Below are 16,073 nucleotides of genomic sequence, written 5' to 3'. Positions count from 1 at the left end.
ATGGTCACATGACAATAAAAGTCAAGATAAAGGGGGTGGGTCAACTTACCCACTGGCTCATCTCACCCCACTCTCCCCTATTGGTGTTTTGAACTGTTATTCATTCAAATGAACTGAAACAAATGAGCCAACTATCTAAAATACATCAGACCTCTCAACACTTTTGCATTTGATTATTGCGTCAGCTAGCTCAATAATGAAGCTGTGTGTGCAAACTGTACATATAAAACAGTGATGTACAAGGGAGTGATCACAGAGAATGCATTTTGCATTCCATTGTGCTGCTTTTCAATTGTTTTTCTGTATAAAACATATATATTTTTTTGTTTTTCAATAAAATAAAATATGACATTTAATGTAGTTTTATTGTAGATTTATTGGTGCTCTTACAGTTAAAAGGTCATGTGTAGTAAGTGAAAACAAAGTCTACAATCACATCACCACACTCCTCTTTCATGAGTATGCGACACATCAACATTTCTTGTAGAACTCCTGGACTTTTACTGTTTGGTGAAATGGTAGTTGAGCAGCATGGTTCCAATCCAAGCACATGCCTCAACACTCTCCCCAGCTAACTGTTGTCAGTTCTGTACTAGAGAGTCTGAAGTGTGTTTTAGCTGGACAACACCTTTTCAGATCACCAGATGGTCCTTTTAACCCCTGCCCACACTGATCTCTTAACACCCTGTGTGGCCTTTACATCAGCCCAGTGCAGGCGTGTGTTAGGCACATCGTCCTCCACTTCAGGTTCCTTACGGGCGCCGAGCTGAGGTTGTGCCACTACGATGGGCAGAGGGCCCTGTTCGGCCCTGAACTCCACCACATTCAGCTGCTTTTTATCAGCCAGATTCTGATGAGTCTCCTGTAAAAGGACGGGGGAGAGGAAGTCTGTTAGAAGTCTGAAAAAACAGTGACAGACAGTTTAGTGGGTCTTTAGTTTCCTGTGATGATGCATACTTAAGGTCCTAAAGAACAATGGATTAGTCTGTAGTGATCTCTCTCTGCACAATTCACACTTCTTCTGGGAACCAATCAGTAAAGGCTCAGGATTGCAGTGATGACTGGAATTTCATGGATTTATGGGTTTTGTACACTGTGCGATTTTTCAAAATCCTTTGCGAATGTCCCTTGTCAGACCGTACGAACATGATCCCCGATGTAAGCCATGTCACACTGTAAGATCTCAGTTGGCATTAATGTCAGACTGCACGATAGTGAAGGCGCGCTGAAAACGGACATATAAAACACAAGCGCACAAGCATAGCGCACAAGAAAACTCGTCCGGAGTTTTATATGATCAATGAATGACGCGTTCGGTGACAGTGAGCTGCATTACACACGGGACTGAAACGCTGGCTACAAAGAAATCTCTAGCTCTCGTTTTGGTCATAGTTTGTCTTGAAAAACGGAGATATTAGACTGTCGTCGTAGGAGAAGTCACACTGCAGGATTGTGTGCCAAATCTTCTGACACTGCCAGAATTTCGTCTGAGGTAAAATTTGATCGCAGCACTCATTAATCGGCTGCCAGTGAACATGTCATACTAACGACCAAAGACGTCAGATTTTAGCCTAGGATCAGAGGAATCTTTTAGGATTTGCTAAATGTGTCTCAGACGGCCAAATCGTGGCCAAAATCGCACAGTGTGCACCCGGCTTTAGCCAGAGCTCTTTCTGTTTGTTCCTTTATAAAGTTGCTGGTTATCAAACCCAGCGCTAATGCTGTAGATGAACACCATTTAAATTAAACAAACAAAAAAGATCTGGCCCAGTGGAGTGAAAGTGTACTAGGACTTTTTTTTGCTTTGATTGTACTTTTGAGTAGCATTTCAGATTAAATCATTCACCTTCTATTAGTTTATTTTAAAAGAAATTGTGATTCTGGACCACAAAACCAGTCATACCAGTATTTTTTTTAAAAATTGAGATGTATACATCACCTAAAAGCTGAATAAATAAACTTTCCATTTATGAATGGTTTGTTAGGATGGGACAATATTTGGCCGAGACACAACTGGAATCTGAGGGCAAAAAAGTCTAAATATTGAGAAAATCGCCTTTAAAGTTGTCCAAATGAAGTCCTTAGCAATGACTAGCATATTACTACTAATAATAAATGTTTAATACGGTATATTTACTGTAGGAAATTTACAAAATATCTTCATGTAATATGATCTTTACTTAAAGCTGCAGTCCGTAACTTTTTTGGGTTAAAAATTATCCTAAGTAAATTTGAGTAAGTACATAACCAGCCAATGTTTAGAACTATCTGTTTACTTTAGCTCACTTCACAACAGTAAGCTAGTAATAATAATGTTTTTAATTCCAGTGGTACTGGTGGATTTCTGAGACTGGAGAAATCTGAGCATATCTGTGCGTCATTACGTCACATCTCTACCCATAAAGAAGCTGTCCTTGGCTAGTAGGATATATTGCATGTGAGTATGTTGGAGACAGAGATTTATAGCCTTTTCTTACAGCACTTGATATAATTTAACTTATTATTTTGATGGCGGATCCAGATAATCACCAGTGACAACCAGAGTATGTGAGTGGAGTGGGAGTGGAGCGATGTGATGTTGAACGGAGTGAGGAGCGGATTTTTTAAAAGTTGGAGCGTTGTGGTTTTCATGCACTCCGAGAGCACTCCACTACCGTTCCATCACGAGTACAATTCATGCCTACGGCCTATAATAACAATTTTTAGACACAACTCACACATTAAAGACATTTAACTAGCTTGATTCAGATGGATCACTCAAATCGTAAAGAATGTACAGGTTTATGATGACGGCAATGGACATGAGCGGGATATTATAGTTCAAGGAATTTTTTTTGTACCTTCTACATACTGAATATGATTTAAGATTTACCGACCTGCCAATAACCTTACATACACCGAGTCTAATTCCAATGCAATACTATCACATATAAAAAGACATGTTTTACTCACATACTAAGTGTGTTGCACCATTCCTGTCAGATCCAATATAGAAGGAACAGCATTGTGTTTTAATCTCAATTTATCTGCAAATCCAGCTCGACTTGAGACTTGTTTAAAAACGATTCCGCAGTGAGATGAAGTGAACAGATCTACACTGTCTTCCCCAAGTGAGCTGGAACTTCATCAAAAATAAAAAGTTCAACCACGCATTCTTAATATTAGGATCGAAGGAAGCTAATATGCAGTGACTGTGTTCTTCCACAACCAGGAATAGCGCCGCAACATCTTGCTATCTTCTTCAGAATGTTTATTGCTGCTGGCTAGTGCGATCTGAACTGCCCCATGAGTCGGTGGGCGGGGCTACTGAATTACACATGCTTATTATTCTGTAGTGGTGCAACACGATGGCGTAAAGATAAGGCACATTCTGAGATCAATCGCTTGCTAGGCCTGGTGTCTATAAAAGCTTTTCTTTAACTAAAAAGGAAGTTTTCAGCTCTGAAACTTACAGGATATTATTATATTACCATTAACCTTTTATATATCAAAGGCTCAAGAGAAAGATGATTTCTCAATTCATCAACCCTTTAAAAAGACATCATCTTTAAAAAGACAGTATCAAATAGATGACTGGAGCCAACAATTGTTCCTGGTACAACATTCCCATAAACCATCAATCTGATTTTAGTGTGAGAGTAAAGAATGTAGGGGCTTGAACAACATTGTCATTTACCCATAATATATTTTAGACTTTAGAGGTAATTAATGGTTGAGGTTTATTTAAACCAGTTAAATATTAACTTCAAAATTACAACAATGGCAAGTATTTTTCAATAAGTAAACATTGTTATTATTAGGGCTGTGCGATATTGAAGAAAAATGCGATAAGCGATATCTTGTTAAATAATGCGATATTCGATATGCAATACGATATTGCAATTAGTGTATAAAATCTATTTCAATTATATATATAAAAATATTTAAAAACTGAGAATGAAACCAAACCATCTGTGTTTCACATTCTTTCTGGGAAAAGAAAGCATCGCTACAACTTCTGAAAGTGACCAGCAGTGTTTTAGCCAACATTTGTGTCACAAATTATTCACATTCTGGTGCTTGTGTCAAACAGTGCGAGACTGCAAATGATTGTTTTCTGCTAATTATTGCGTTTAATAACTCTTTTTAACGTCAAGCAAGTCACATAAGTAACAGTAATGTGCCCAGTCTATTCTCTGCCCAATGTGTGACCTAAAACGTACACTTTTCACAATGTTAAAGTAGGACTATTAAAATCATTCACATATTGCGAGCCATTGCGATATGCATATTGCGATATGTACATTTGCGATATTTCGATAAATTGCACAGCGCTAGTAGCCTGACAAGCCAGACCCACATCAAGATGTTTGGTCTGGAAACTCACCATTGACAGGGCTCAATCCGAGGGGCGGGATAAACGGTTGTCTTTTAAACTCCCTCTGCACGCGATAGGATAGCGCAACACCAACCAGAGCAAGGTGAAGGTGAAACAGAGCTCGTTGATAGATTAAACATTCGCCGTATCCGGTCGGTAAAACTCAGAACACATCTTCCCTTTTTAAGAACGACTTCAGTGCTGTTCTTTGTCCTTTTCTCAGAAAAACGCTTAACTCCAAGTCTTCCAGAGTCGCGGTCAAAGCTGATTCGAAACACTGCCGTTGGCCAGTTTCTGTGTTTACTAGAAGCACGCAAACGCAACTCGGCCGTCGTCATTATGGCCCCACCCACCGACTCTATACACGATGTGATTGGCCCGGCAAGAGTTAGGGGAATACAGCTCAGAAGGGTATGGACAGTTGCTAGACAACACTTGCGGGCAGATTAAATTTGCTGCCGCTAGGGTGCGTCTAGATTTCTAGGCTATTTGTAGGCGCACTTGGCAAAACCACAGTCACTATATCAAACAAGCCACTGAGACGCATACAAGGACCGATCTGATGGTTATGGTACCGTTGTAATCTCTCACCTGATTGGCCAGGCCATGGAAAAGAGCCCTGGTGATGTTGAGGAGATTGACTGAACCGTCTACTTTTGCGTACATATCCTCTATCCCAATCAGTTTACAGAGCGTGATCACCGCCCGATGACAACGCAGTCCATAACCTGATAGGTAAGAAAACAAAGAGAAAAACTTTTACAAAGTTATTTATCTTTTTACTTTTTGAAAACAAGACATTTAGTCAATACGGTCATATTCATTAAATTCAAGTCACAATTTAATAAATAAAACAAAAACATTTAAATGTAGTCTAAACAAAATTTAATTATTTCATCATTTACTCATTCTCATGTCCCTCTACGACTTTCTTTCTGTTCTGAAGCATAATAGAAAATATTTTGAAGAATGTTGGTTACCAAACAGTTTTGGTTCCCATTGACTTCCACTGTTTTCTTGTCAATACAGTGGAAGTCAACAGGAACCAAAACTGTTTGGTCACCAACATTCTTCGAAATATATTATTTTGTGTTCCAAAGGAAAACAGACAGTCATACAGGTTTGGAACAACATGAGGGCGAGTAAAGGACGGTGTAAATTAACTTTTTGGGGTGTATTATCCCTAACTGATTCTAATGAAAAAATAATTTCCGGTGTTATTTTGTAGAAATCATGGAAACACCAAATATGATTTAATATATTATGTGTTGTTTTATTAGACAGATGAGCAACTTTTTGGATACATTCGTAGACAGAAAACGAATCTTTGTTATATAGCTCAACACAGTCTTATTGTTTGAATTGTTAACCATGCCTAATGTTGATCTAGCTTACTGCAGTGTTTCATAGCAGCCCCCGAGTGAACGCACAGAAAGGCATTATGTCATAACTTTCAATTCACTCTAAGATGATAAAACAACCTTATTTACCCCACATACACATGACTGGAAGAAGCGGAAGTGGTCGCCTGCGGCATAATAAAAGCTCAGCGAAATCCAGGCATCATCAAGTTACGCCTTTGTTTGGAATAAGTGATCTCTAGTGGCGGAAACTTACATATTGTGGCTTTAACACTGGAGTAAAGAAAGTAAAAGAAGAATAGACATCCAGAGTAAGTGTGATCCCACGGCTATGTTCAGGAACAATATTAAACAAGACAAAGTGACAGAGGTGGCAGGTTATGTTCTCTGCGAGTTCCCGGAGCTCCAGGGCTAATCATAACAGCTTCCGGCAGGTTTCATTACTTGGGAGTCAGAGGTGATACCTGGACTTAAGTCACATTAGAGCTGAAATCAGAACTCAATCTCAAATATAATCGTCATAATTTCAGCTCTAATGTCTGAAATGAATTCAATCCATTACGGCTCAGACTAGGCACGAAGGGATTTCTGATACTGTGTGGGTACTGTTCTGGAAGACATTTGCTTGACAGTTTGAATTTACACAAAGTTGTTGTTTTTTTGTTTAATTGCCATTTTCAACATGCAGAACTGACTGGAGTCACAAGTGATGCACACAGTCACAAAAACAAAGATCGTCCCCCTCAAAATCTGATCTAAAGTGGGCACAGAAGATGCATGCTACTAGATCTTTGTACAAGTAAACAGGGTCCCCTGAACAAAATTTTAAACCAAATCTCTTGTATAAAAAAAGAATCATACTGCAAAACATACAAGGTGAGCTCTGTGATATACTGGAACACAGCTCTGTAATTAAGCAAAGCCATTTACCTTTGTTCTGTTTCTTCATTCTAAGCGTGGTCCTTTTAAAGTTAGACTCGATGTCATGATATACTGCACATGAGGATGAAAAGAGAGACATTACCAACATAGAAAGAGAAGGCAAGCAAGCTCAGAGTCATACAACACTTTCTCAAGTATAAAAAGCTCATACGACACTGTTTAAAAGTTGAGTTTTATGCTTTTGAAAAAAAGTTTCTTATGCTCATACAATTTGATACAGTAAAAACAGTAATTTTATGAAATATTATTACAATTAAAAGGAACACTTTTCAATTCCAATACATTTTAAAACACAATGTATTCCTGTGATGACAAAGTTGAATTTTCAGCATCATTTCTCCAGTCTTCAGTGTAAAATGTTCCTTAGAAATCATTCAAATATGCTGATTTGGTGCTCAAGAAACTTTTCTTATTATTAATGCTGAAAACTGTTGTGTTATATTCTTAATATTTTTGTGAAAACCATGATACATTTTTCTGGATTTCAAAAGAACAGCATTTATTTGAAATATAAATCGTTTAGTGCATATAAATGCAATGTAAATTACATAGAAAATAGGACTGAGTAATAAATGTAAGAAATATTTGTAGAAAATAAAGTTGTTTTTTTAACAAGGAAACATCATTTTTACATCATTGTAAATTTGATTAAAATGTTTAAAATAAAATACAGTAAAAGTGAATATTAATATTAATGATGCGATTTTGTCACCAGCAAAATCGATGTGAATGTATACTACGAGCCAGCTTTACTAAAGGTAAATTAGCATCTAAGCGCTGATAGGTGTAAAAGTTTCTGAGTGTGATCTACTGACAACGTGCAAAATTAAAGATCATTTCCATAATGACCAATGCAAAATAATGGCACAAATACCAGTATTTCCATGATTCATTTAAATACTCTCCTCCCATAAATTTTGCATCTAAAAGGGAAACTCCCACATATGCAAGGTCACCTGAAAAAATATCCATCCATGCCTTTTCAGTGCTATTTTTTGCATGTAGTAAAAATTCTGGCAGTACCCAAAAGAGGGTTTGCGATTGTGCGAACTGGTAGTAAATATGGCCCTAAGAATTCGATATACATCACCCACAACCAAAAAAAAGGCTCATACAAGATAGCTCAGCCCAAAATACAAGTATCAAAACTTGGAAACTACATATGTAAATGATTAATGCTGTGACGGTAGAATCCTTACTTGAATCCTCTTAAACCGCACAAGAGCACATATACAGAAGAGATTTACAACGTCTGTTGGTTATATGATAGTCAGTGACGCATGTGTGTAACACATGGAGTAGAGTGTGACTCACTGGTATGGTTGTTGTATCTCTCAATGTAGTAGAGATAATGCATGGCCCGGTTCTTTGCCTGTAAAACAAAGCAGTGTGTTTAATGTCAAGATGATTTCACTGTAACCTAATTTGGTGGCTCTAACACTGAAATGCTGAAGGTTCAAATCTTTTAAGTGTGCCACGGGAACTGAGGAGTCATCGAGCTTACAGCCCTGTTCTGTCATTATTGTGCCCTTGAGCAAGTCATTTAACCTCAGGGTGTTTCAGGAGGGAGTTGTGCCAGCAATGAATGTGTTATGTGACTCTGGGTGAGCATGAATTAATGTATGCATGTGAACGGTGGCTTACTTTTCTAAGTGCTGTGTTCTTGTCAGCTGCTTTCCCCAGTGCAAACCCTGCAGAGAAGCAGAGAACAAAACAGCTCCTTGACACTGATTATGGACATTTTATTTTTCCCAGCCTCATATTAAACTACTGCATTGTACCATATACTTGAGACTTAAGAAGGGCAAAAGTGCATATTTTCAAAATCGGCTAGTCAGTGAGTTGTCTGAACAACTAGTTGTTACAAACTTTTCTTCTATTGTGTATGTGCTTGCTTAATGAATGACTTGCAGAATGTAAATTATCCTTAATAATATTATAACAATATTTTAGATTATTATTAATAATAGTAAAGCACTTTCCCAAGTTCAAGGTTGTCATAGACTAGCAATACAAAAAAGGTTTTAAAAATTATTTGTATATTATTATTAATCATTTTTTGTTCATAAATAAATCATCATCATCATCTTTTTATGATATGGATTGCTGTTTTCATATGAGTGAATTTATTACTAAAAAAGCTGAAAATGACAACAACAAAAAATGCATACAGGACCTGCATCTCGATTAAGGCATTCAGAATCATCATTAAAGGTGTACGGATTTACCTGCGACTCCATTTCCATTGCCTACAGCGACCAGAGCACTGATAGATCTCTTCCTGCTCTCTTTAGCTGTGACGTTAAACACACTCTTGACCTGTCAATCAAATAACAATAACTGAAGGGGATCGATTTATGCATGTGTATTTCCTTAAAACAACCTGCAGGAGGCAGTACAAACCTACTAGAAAAGGCTAATACACTCAAAGGCTAAACACATCTCAAATACTGAAGTCTCTCTCTCTCTCTCTCTCTCTCTCTCTCTCTCTCTCTCTCTCTCTCTCACACACACACAGCTGCAGATGTGTGTGTGTAATTGTATAGTATAAGGTACTTATACAGAATAAAAGCATTCTTGCTCCCGCTTCTTACTGAAATTGGTTATGTAACAGTGGCTGTAGGAGTATTACTGATATGATGAGATCTTTGTGCTGAAAGAAAAAGCCACCCACTGGCAAGAACTAAACATGTTCAAAAGAAGTTGTGAGGTGGATTTCAGACTGTTCAAAGAGCTCAAGCACAAAAGTTATATAGCTGATTATGTCCTAAACTAGCAGTCAGCAACCTTTTGAAGTGCCATATCTTGTTTCACTATTATATTCATGGGTCGAGACATACTTTTTTTTATTCTGAAGAAAGCCTAGCTTTAAAACCATGCTTGCGGTAGCGCCTCCTCTATATCACTCAAAGTACCACTGCACAACCCACTAGACCGTTTACATGGTTTATCCACACTACATGGTTCATTTGGCTTTCATACATTTCATAACTAAATAAAGCATGTTGGGTGAGGATGAGGATAAGGATTACTACAAGAGGTAGTTCTGCATGCAAACACGAGGGAGTTAAACATCTCTAAAGCAGCTAAATTAAATAAAAAACAGTATTAATGTCTCTTGTTCATGTGCCAGTAGTTACCCATTTTCATGCCAGTGCCAGCACACATGCATATGATTGCCAAGGCTGGTCCTAAATCTTCAGTATCAATAATTTCACATCTTCAGCTGTTCAGTATGTTCCCTTTTGGGGTATTTTAACTTCATAAAATTAAACTCTACACTTTAGGATCTCATTACAAGTACATACCTGAAAAATTACAACACTGTTCAAAAGCTTAGGTTCAGTTAGATCATACTGACCAGTGATGCGTGGGTCAATGTTTAAACAATCCGCGATGCAATACAACAATACAATACAATAACAATACGCGGACCGCAAAAAAGAAAATATTGTAATGTTACCCGACCTGCTACCTGACCCTCATTTTTTAAAAGTAGTAAATGCTCCCTGGCCTAGCATAATATCCATTAATCCAGCCTGTGGAGGAGAAATGTTTCAGGCCCTGACGTGCGCTTAGAGGTGCATCATTTTCCATTTCAGCTGTCTAGATGCATATTATTGATGAATGTGATGTTTATGTTTCGACCCTGCTTGGAGAATTCATCAACAGGTCAACTGAGAGAGAGCCCACTTTTGGAAAAGTGTGAAAGCCCTTAGGAGCGTTAAGTCGCAAACTGTTATTTTTCTGAATGCTGTATGATATAGTCTAATGTTATGTAATAAAGGCTTGATTTATTCATTTATTTCATTTAGTTTTCAGTTTAATCGAAGTGTGCGTCTTTCCCCCGATTTTCCCAACAAAAATCCTGCCCTGGAATGTATACGGCAAAATGAGTTTTATGCACGGTTTTTCATGTGCATATGATTACGCACTTTATGGCGTATTATACGCACGAACCACCCACCCCAACACTCCCATCCTGCCCAAGAGCGTGTCATACACGCCATAAAGTGCGCATCATATGCACGCGAAAAACTGCATAGAACATTCCACGAGATTGCAGACTCGTACTATTGATACGCATTACCATGTGATCGTGTTGGACATTACTGAGCTAGGCTATATGCGTTTAAAAAAGGATAGCTTATTAAAATGGTATAATAGCACTGGTCAGTTCAAAGTGTTGGGAAATCCAGCATTTTGTCTTGCATTATCTTTATTTCAAACAACCCGAAAAACTGCAATCCGAATATATATATATATATATATATATATATATTATTATTTTTATTTTTTTTGATGACTCGTTACCGCGGGTGACCGCAGACTGCCCATTTTGGATCAACCCGCGCATTTCTGATACTGACCCAAAGTGATCCATGCACACTGACAAGATTCTAGAATAACTCATTTTACAACTTAGTCAATATTTGAGCTTTAATACAAGCCAGAGGTCTATCGATAAATGGGTTATTTCTAGAATCAGGTATATATAACAAAATCACTCACAATATCATCTGCATCTCTAGTGCTCCCAGGTTAAAAATCCCTGCATATGTGCATCCAAATAAAAACGTGACTATTACACATCATCACACTTACAGAAATCGCTAGAGATTATTATTGGTGACACTTTCTCTATAAGATCCACTCTAGTCATTTGCCCGGTGTCTAGATCAATGAAGTCAATTGCACACCATACTGTTCAAATTGAACCACTAAATGAAAATGATGACAGGGGACAAAAAGAACAATGTTTACTTAAAAAGAATGGAAGAGATGGGGGGGAGACTCCCACCTGCATTTTGTCAGTGTGAGGCTGAAACACATGCCATCTGTTCAGACTGCTTCGACAAACACATGCACACCAACTTCATTGAAAGCAAAACAATTTTTTTTCATCTAAAGGACAACCAAACAAAGAGCTTTAATCAATGACAGAGTTTTGTATAGACACGACTGTACACATCTGCTCATTAGCAGTAGTTAGGTCATGTCATTATACAACCACTACAACCGTTGTCCAAACCCGCAATTATCATTTTAATTAAATGCAACAACGCCACCTTTGAATGCTGCTCAGGGACAAAAATGCATATGAGCATGTTTATCTTTGCTGATCAGCCATTATAAATGACATGTACTGCAGCTTCACAACAAAGATATGTCAGACATATTAGTGATACAAGACTATTAAATCTAGCTCTTCAAATCTCTCTTGCAATTACAGCAATTGTTTCCTATATTGCTGCAAATTTGGCTGTCACAGCGATCATTTCGTATTTTCGTATTTACTTGTTGAAGCGAGCATGACAACAGTGTAAACCACTTTGGTGAGAAATTGTCTGTATGTGTAATAAATGTGTTTGTTTTTTAAACGTATCTTATTTTTTTATGGGGGGGGGGGGTGTATATGCGCTGCATGTATGGGACTGAGCACACAGCGTAAGGTATGTCTAGAAGGTAATATTTATTACTACAGTGTAAAATATGAAGACACAATGTAACCTTAGCTACAGCGTAAAGAAGTGATTCTCAACCAAAAAGTGGGTCATGGAGTATAGTCAAACAAAACAAAACAAAAACAACAAAACTCTATGATTTAACATTTGAAAAAAAAAGAGAAATACATAAATCTTAAAGTTGTATATTTTTACTGTTATAATTTTCTTAAATACCCATTTTACAGTGAGTAATATTTCTTATAGTAATTTTTATTATTTTGTTAGTGTTTAGTTTACTCATGTATAGCTAATTTATAATACTTTATATGTACTTTATATTTACTTTATAATGTATATTATAATGCATTATGTTTTTATAAATAATTGTAATGAAAATTAAAATGCATTACATTATCTGCAGTTTCCTTGTTACATCTAAAATTGGCTATTTGTTAGGTGTTTTAATGAATTAGACTTCCTAAGGCATAACTTAAGCATTATAATGTATTATAACTGAGGTTACAATTATTCATAAGACCCTAGAATGTATTATAAGGTGCATTACAAAGCATTACTAAAACAAAAACACTTTTACGTTGCATTATATAAGGCTAAGTGACACCAATATATATTTTTGTAAACAATTGGTTAAGAAATAAAAAAAAATTATAACATATTAATTAATTAAAGGGGTCATGAACTGAGAAATCACATGTTCCTTGAGTTTAAGACATATAAGAGGTCATCATACTAAAAGAATATCCTGTAAGTTTCAGAACTTAAAATGTCCTTTTTTAGTCCAATAAGAGCTTTTCTTGACACTGGGCCCAGCAAACAACAGGTTTTTCACAGTGGGAATCTATGACGTCAAAGAGAGTCAAGTACCGCCTCTGCAGAAGAATATCAATGCCTACTTCATCACTGCCTGTTTAGCACCGCCCACCCATTCACACATGACATGCTATAGAATAGGTACCCTAAGTAACATAGGCCTTCATGGTGTTTACCCCAGATCAAGCTACCAAGCAATAAGCATGCCGTTGAGGATACTGCCTGGACTTGACAGTAATGTAACATACAAGTACCTGTGTTAATTCTAATGCCTGATCTGAAATGTAATGATTCATGTACAGTCAGACATTCTTTGTCTGTTTGTCAGTAAATCAAACCAGTAACTAAAAGTCAATTTGCGTTGTTTCTCTAAGTAGGAAGAAATAAGCTGTTATTTAACAGTGAATAAATTCTATAAAGAAAGCGATGAAAGAAAGCTCCCTTTGCGATCATTGGAGCAGTGTGTGCTGAAGCGGTCACTCAAACAGCGAGTTTATCAGTGACTCCCATTTTATTCAATGAATCTTTCAACTATATCATGTTTGCACTTTTACTGCTTTCATGCGCTCAACATGTGTCTGTGATCGGCTACAATGCCTCTGCAACCTTTTTATGCCATGATCTTAATATAATGCCATAGATCTAAAAGTAATGCAAACTTTTTTCACGATTAGTTAACCATGAGAGCTGTAATAGTAAAAACACGTTAAAAGAGAGAGTAATACTTGGCTATTTCAAATGTAAAGACGTTAGCCAATCACAGCTGATTGCCAGTGGGCATTTACACTGAACTCTTACAGCAGACACGCCTCTTAAAACAGAATTCAAACCAGAAGGCCAAAATCAGGGTAGGAAATATGCATTTATAAAATATGACAATTTTTGATGTAAAAAGCATTCTTACATTATAAGTGGATCCCAGGAAACGTAGTCAATTTTATGGAGTAAAATGTCTCTAAAGAGTAGTATGAAAATGTCAGCATAAAAAAAACGTGACAATGTATAGTGTGACTATGTAAAATGGTGTGTAAGATGCATTTCAGGGGAATGAGATCATTTAACTATTACAAAACATGATGAACTGCATATGGGAGCCTAAAACAGTAAAAGTCTTCCTTGCTTTAATATAGCTCCATAACCATTCTATCTTTTTATCACTCTCCATTAACTATCAGCCATATCTCTTGCCCTCCTCTGTCTGTCTCGCTCTCTCAGTCTTGCTCATGTATCATCCGCTCTAGAGCACTATGGCTCTCTTCCCTCTCTCTTGGCAGACATTGTGTGTCCTTGGGAGAGGTTCTTGAGTTTACAGGAAATATTTGGCTTAATTAATGTGCCTTTATAAGTACTTGGGCTTTTTTAGACTTTACTTGTGCTTTCTCTAGGACACACGGGAGACTGCGAGATGGAGGAAAGGAAAAGCGAGGCACTTTAAATGCATGTCTGATAATGTCACCAAGCTTTTCAGAACCACTTCAAATTAATCTGCATACACAGAGACGGAGGTCCTGGAGAACTGCACAAACACATCTGAATGCAAGCCCTCTTGTGTGTCTGTACTGGGTTCTCTCATAAGCTCTGGGGGGTAATGTGAGGACAACGTGCCACCATGTGCCCGATCACATGCGATATGCCGTTCTCCAGACTAAGAGCTAATGTGCTGGACACTGCAAAAGACTGAGGGGGTCTGACTCACAGTCGGTGGTGGTTCATTCTAGTCACTTTTGCCAGTGGCCCTAAAACGTCAGTCAAAACGACAGTTTGAGAGAGATGGGAAAAGACAGAGCAACAGAATAGTTCTGTTCCCAACTCCAGCGAGCTGCCTTTGTAGGCAGTATTTTAAGGCATCAAAGCAACATTGCTGGCGTAAATTCGTTAACTTAGTTACGAAGCCTCCGAACACACATGCTTTTGGCAGCATCGCAAGCAACCTTTATAAAGTAAAAAATCCTATAATGCACGGTGATAAGCTCAGTGGATTTTTTTATTTGATTCAATTAGTATGTTTCCACCTTGCATAAAAAAAGTTCAAAAGTTTGGGGTTAGATTTTCATTTTTGAAATTAATACTTTTATTCAGCAAGCGTAAAAGGTATCAAATCAATGATTACAAGTAAAGACACTAGATTTCTATTTTAAATACATGCTGTTCTTTTTAACTTTCAATTCATTACAGAATTCTGGAAAAAATACATCACATTTTCCACAAAAATATAAAGCAGCCCAACTGTTTTCAATGTTGATAAGAAGATATGTTTCTTGAGGACCAAAGCAGCATATTAGAATGATTTCTATTAGAATGAATCCATAAACCCTGCTGCTCGCCATCAATGTGTCGCCACGAGCAACAGGGTTGAATATGGATTGGTATGTCTGTGTGTTTTACTCTTATAGTGACTCTCATAGAAAACACCCCATTGACATGCATAGTACGAACAACGGTTGGAGTTAAAAAAAACTTAATTTGTGTTCTACTGAAGAAACAAACACACTTACATCTTGGATGCCCAGGGGGAAAGCAGATAAACACCAAATTTTCATTTTTGGGTGAACTATCTCTTTAAGTGGAAAACTAGAGTAGATGTGTTATTCCAAAGTGTTCAAAAGGGGCGGGACATCATCCGACTCAAAGCATGTGCTAAAGAAGAGATGACTAGCAGAATATAAATTTGCATAGTAGAGTATACATTTGATTAGGAGACGCCACAACTTAAGTCAAGTGCGTAGGGGAAATCTACCACAGCACCGAGGCAGATCATTACGTTTTGAAACACAGCTAATGAGAGAGAGAGAAAGAGAGAGAATTAAAAAAAGATCACTTCACCTAAATCTTCAGTTTTTATTCCTTGCAGTGTTCAGATAGGGAAGAAAAAGCTTTGGCTGTAAAGCTGCCCACTTCTTTGCCAACAAAGCTTTATGGAAATGAAAGAATCAGAGGACAAAAGAAAGACAACACAGTAGAGTGAAAAGAGAGTAGAGTGAAAGAAAGACGAGGACCCAAGGTGAATTGTTGTACTGATTTCCTCTCGAAACTCAGCAACATTTTTTGCCAAATGAGTCTTGTGGTGCCAGCCAGGGGCTCTATACAGAGATTTGTTTATCAAACGTTCATTGTTGTGTATAATTAGATAATTCT

At 37.3% G+C, this 16,073-nt stretch overlaps 1 protein-coding gene across 1 annotated transcript in view; it reads right to left on the bottom strand.

Annotated features, from left to right (window-relative positions):
• Nucleotides 1–346: 346 nt before the first annotated feature.
• mrps5 (mitochondrial ribosomal protein S5) overlaps nt 347–16,073 on the bottom strand; it is a 32,090-nt gene continuing 16,363 nt past the window's right edge. The window contains exons 6-11 of the mRNA XM_067455604.1: nt 8,889–8,979; nt 8,305–8,351; nt 7,975–8,032; nt 6,649–6,711; nt 4,949–5,085; nt 347–862 (exon numbers count right to left, since the gene is read on the bottom strand). Of these exons, the coding sequence (XP_067311705.1) occupies nt 638–862; nt 4,949–5,085; nt 6,649–6,711; nt 7,975–8,032; nt 8,305–8,351; nt 8,889–8,979 (621 nt within the window). The 3' untranslated portion in view covers nt 347–637. The remainder of the gene's footprint in view (nt 863–4,948; nt 5,086–6,648; nt 6,712–7,974; nt 8,033–8,304; nt 8,352–8,888; nt 8,980–16,073) is intronic.

Source organism: Pseudorasbora parva, chromosome 10, assembly GCF_024679245.1.
Source record: "Pseudorasbora parva isolate DD20220531a chromosome 10, ASM2467924v1, whole genome shotgun sequence".
In the NCBI taxonomy this organism is placed as follows: Eukaryota; Metazoa; Chordata; class Actinopteri; order Cypriniformes; family Gobionidae; genus Pseudorasbora; species Pseudorasbora parva.
This window is presented reverse-complemented; position numbering and strand designations above follow the sequence as displayed.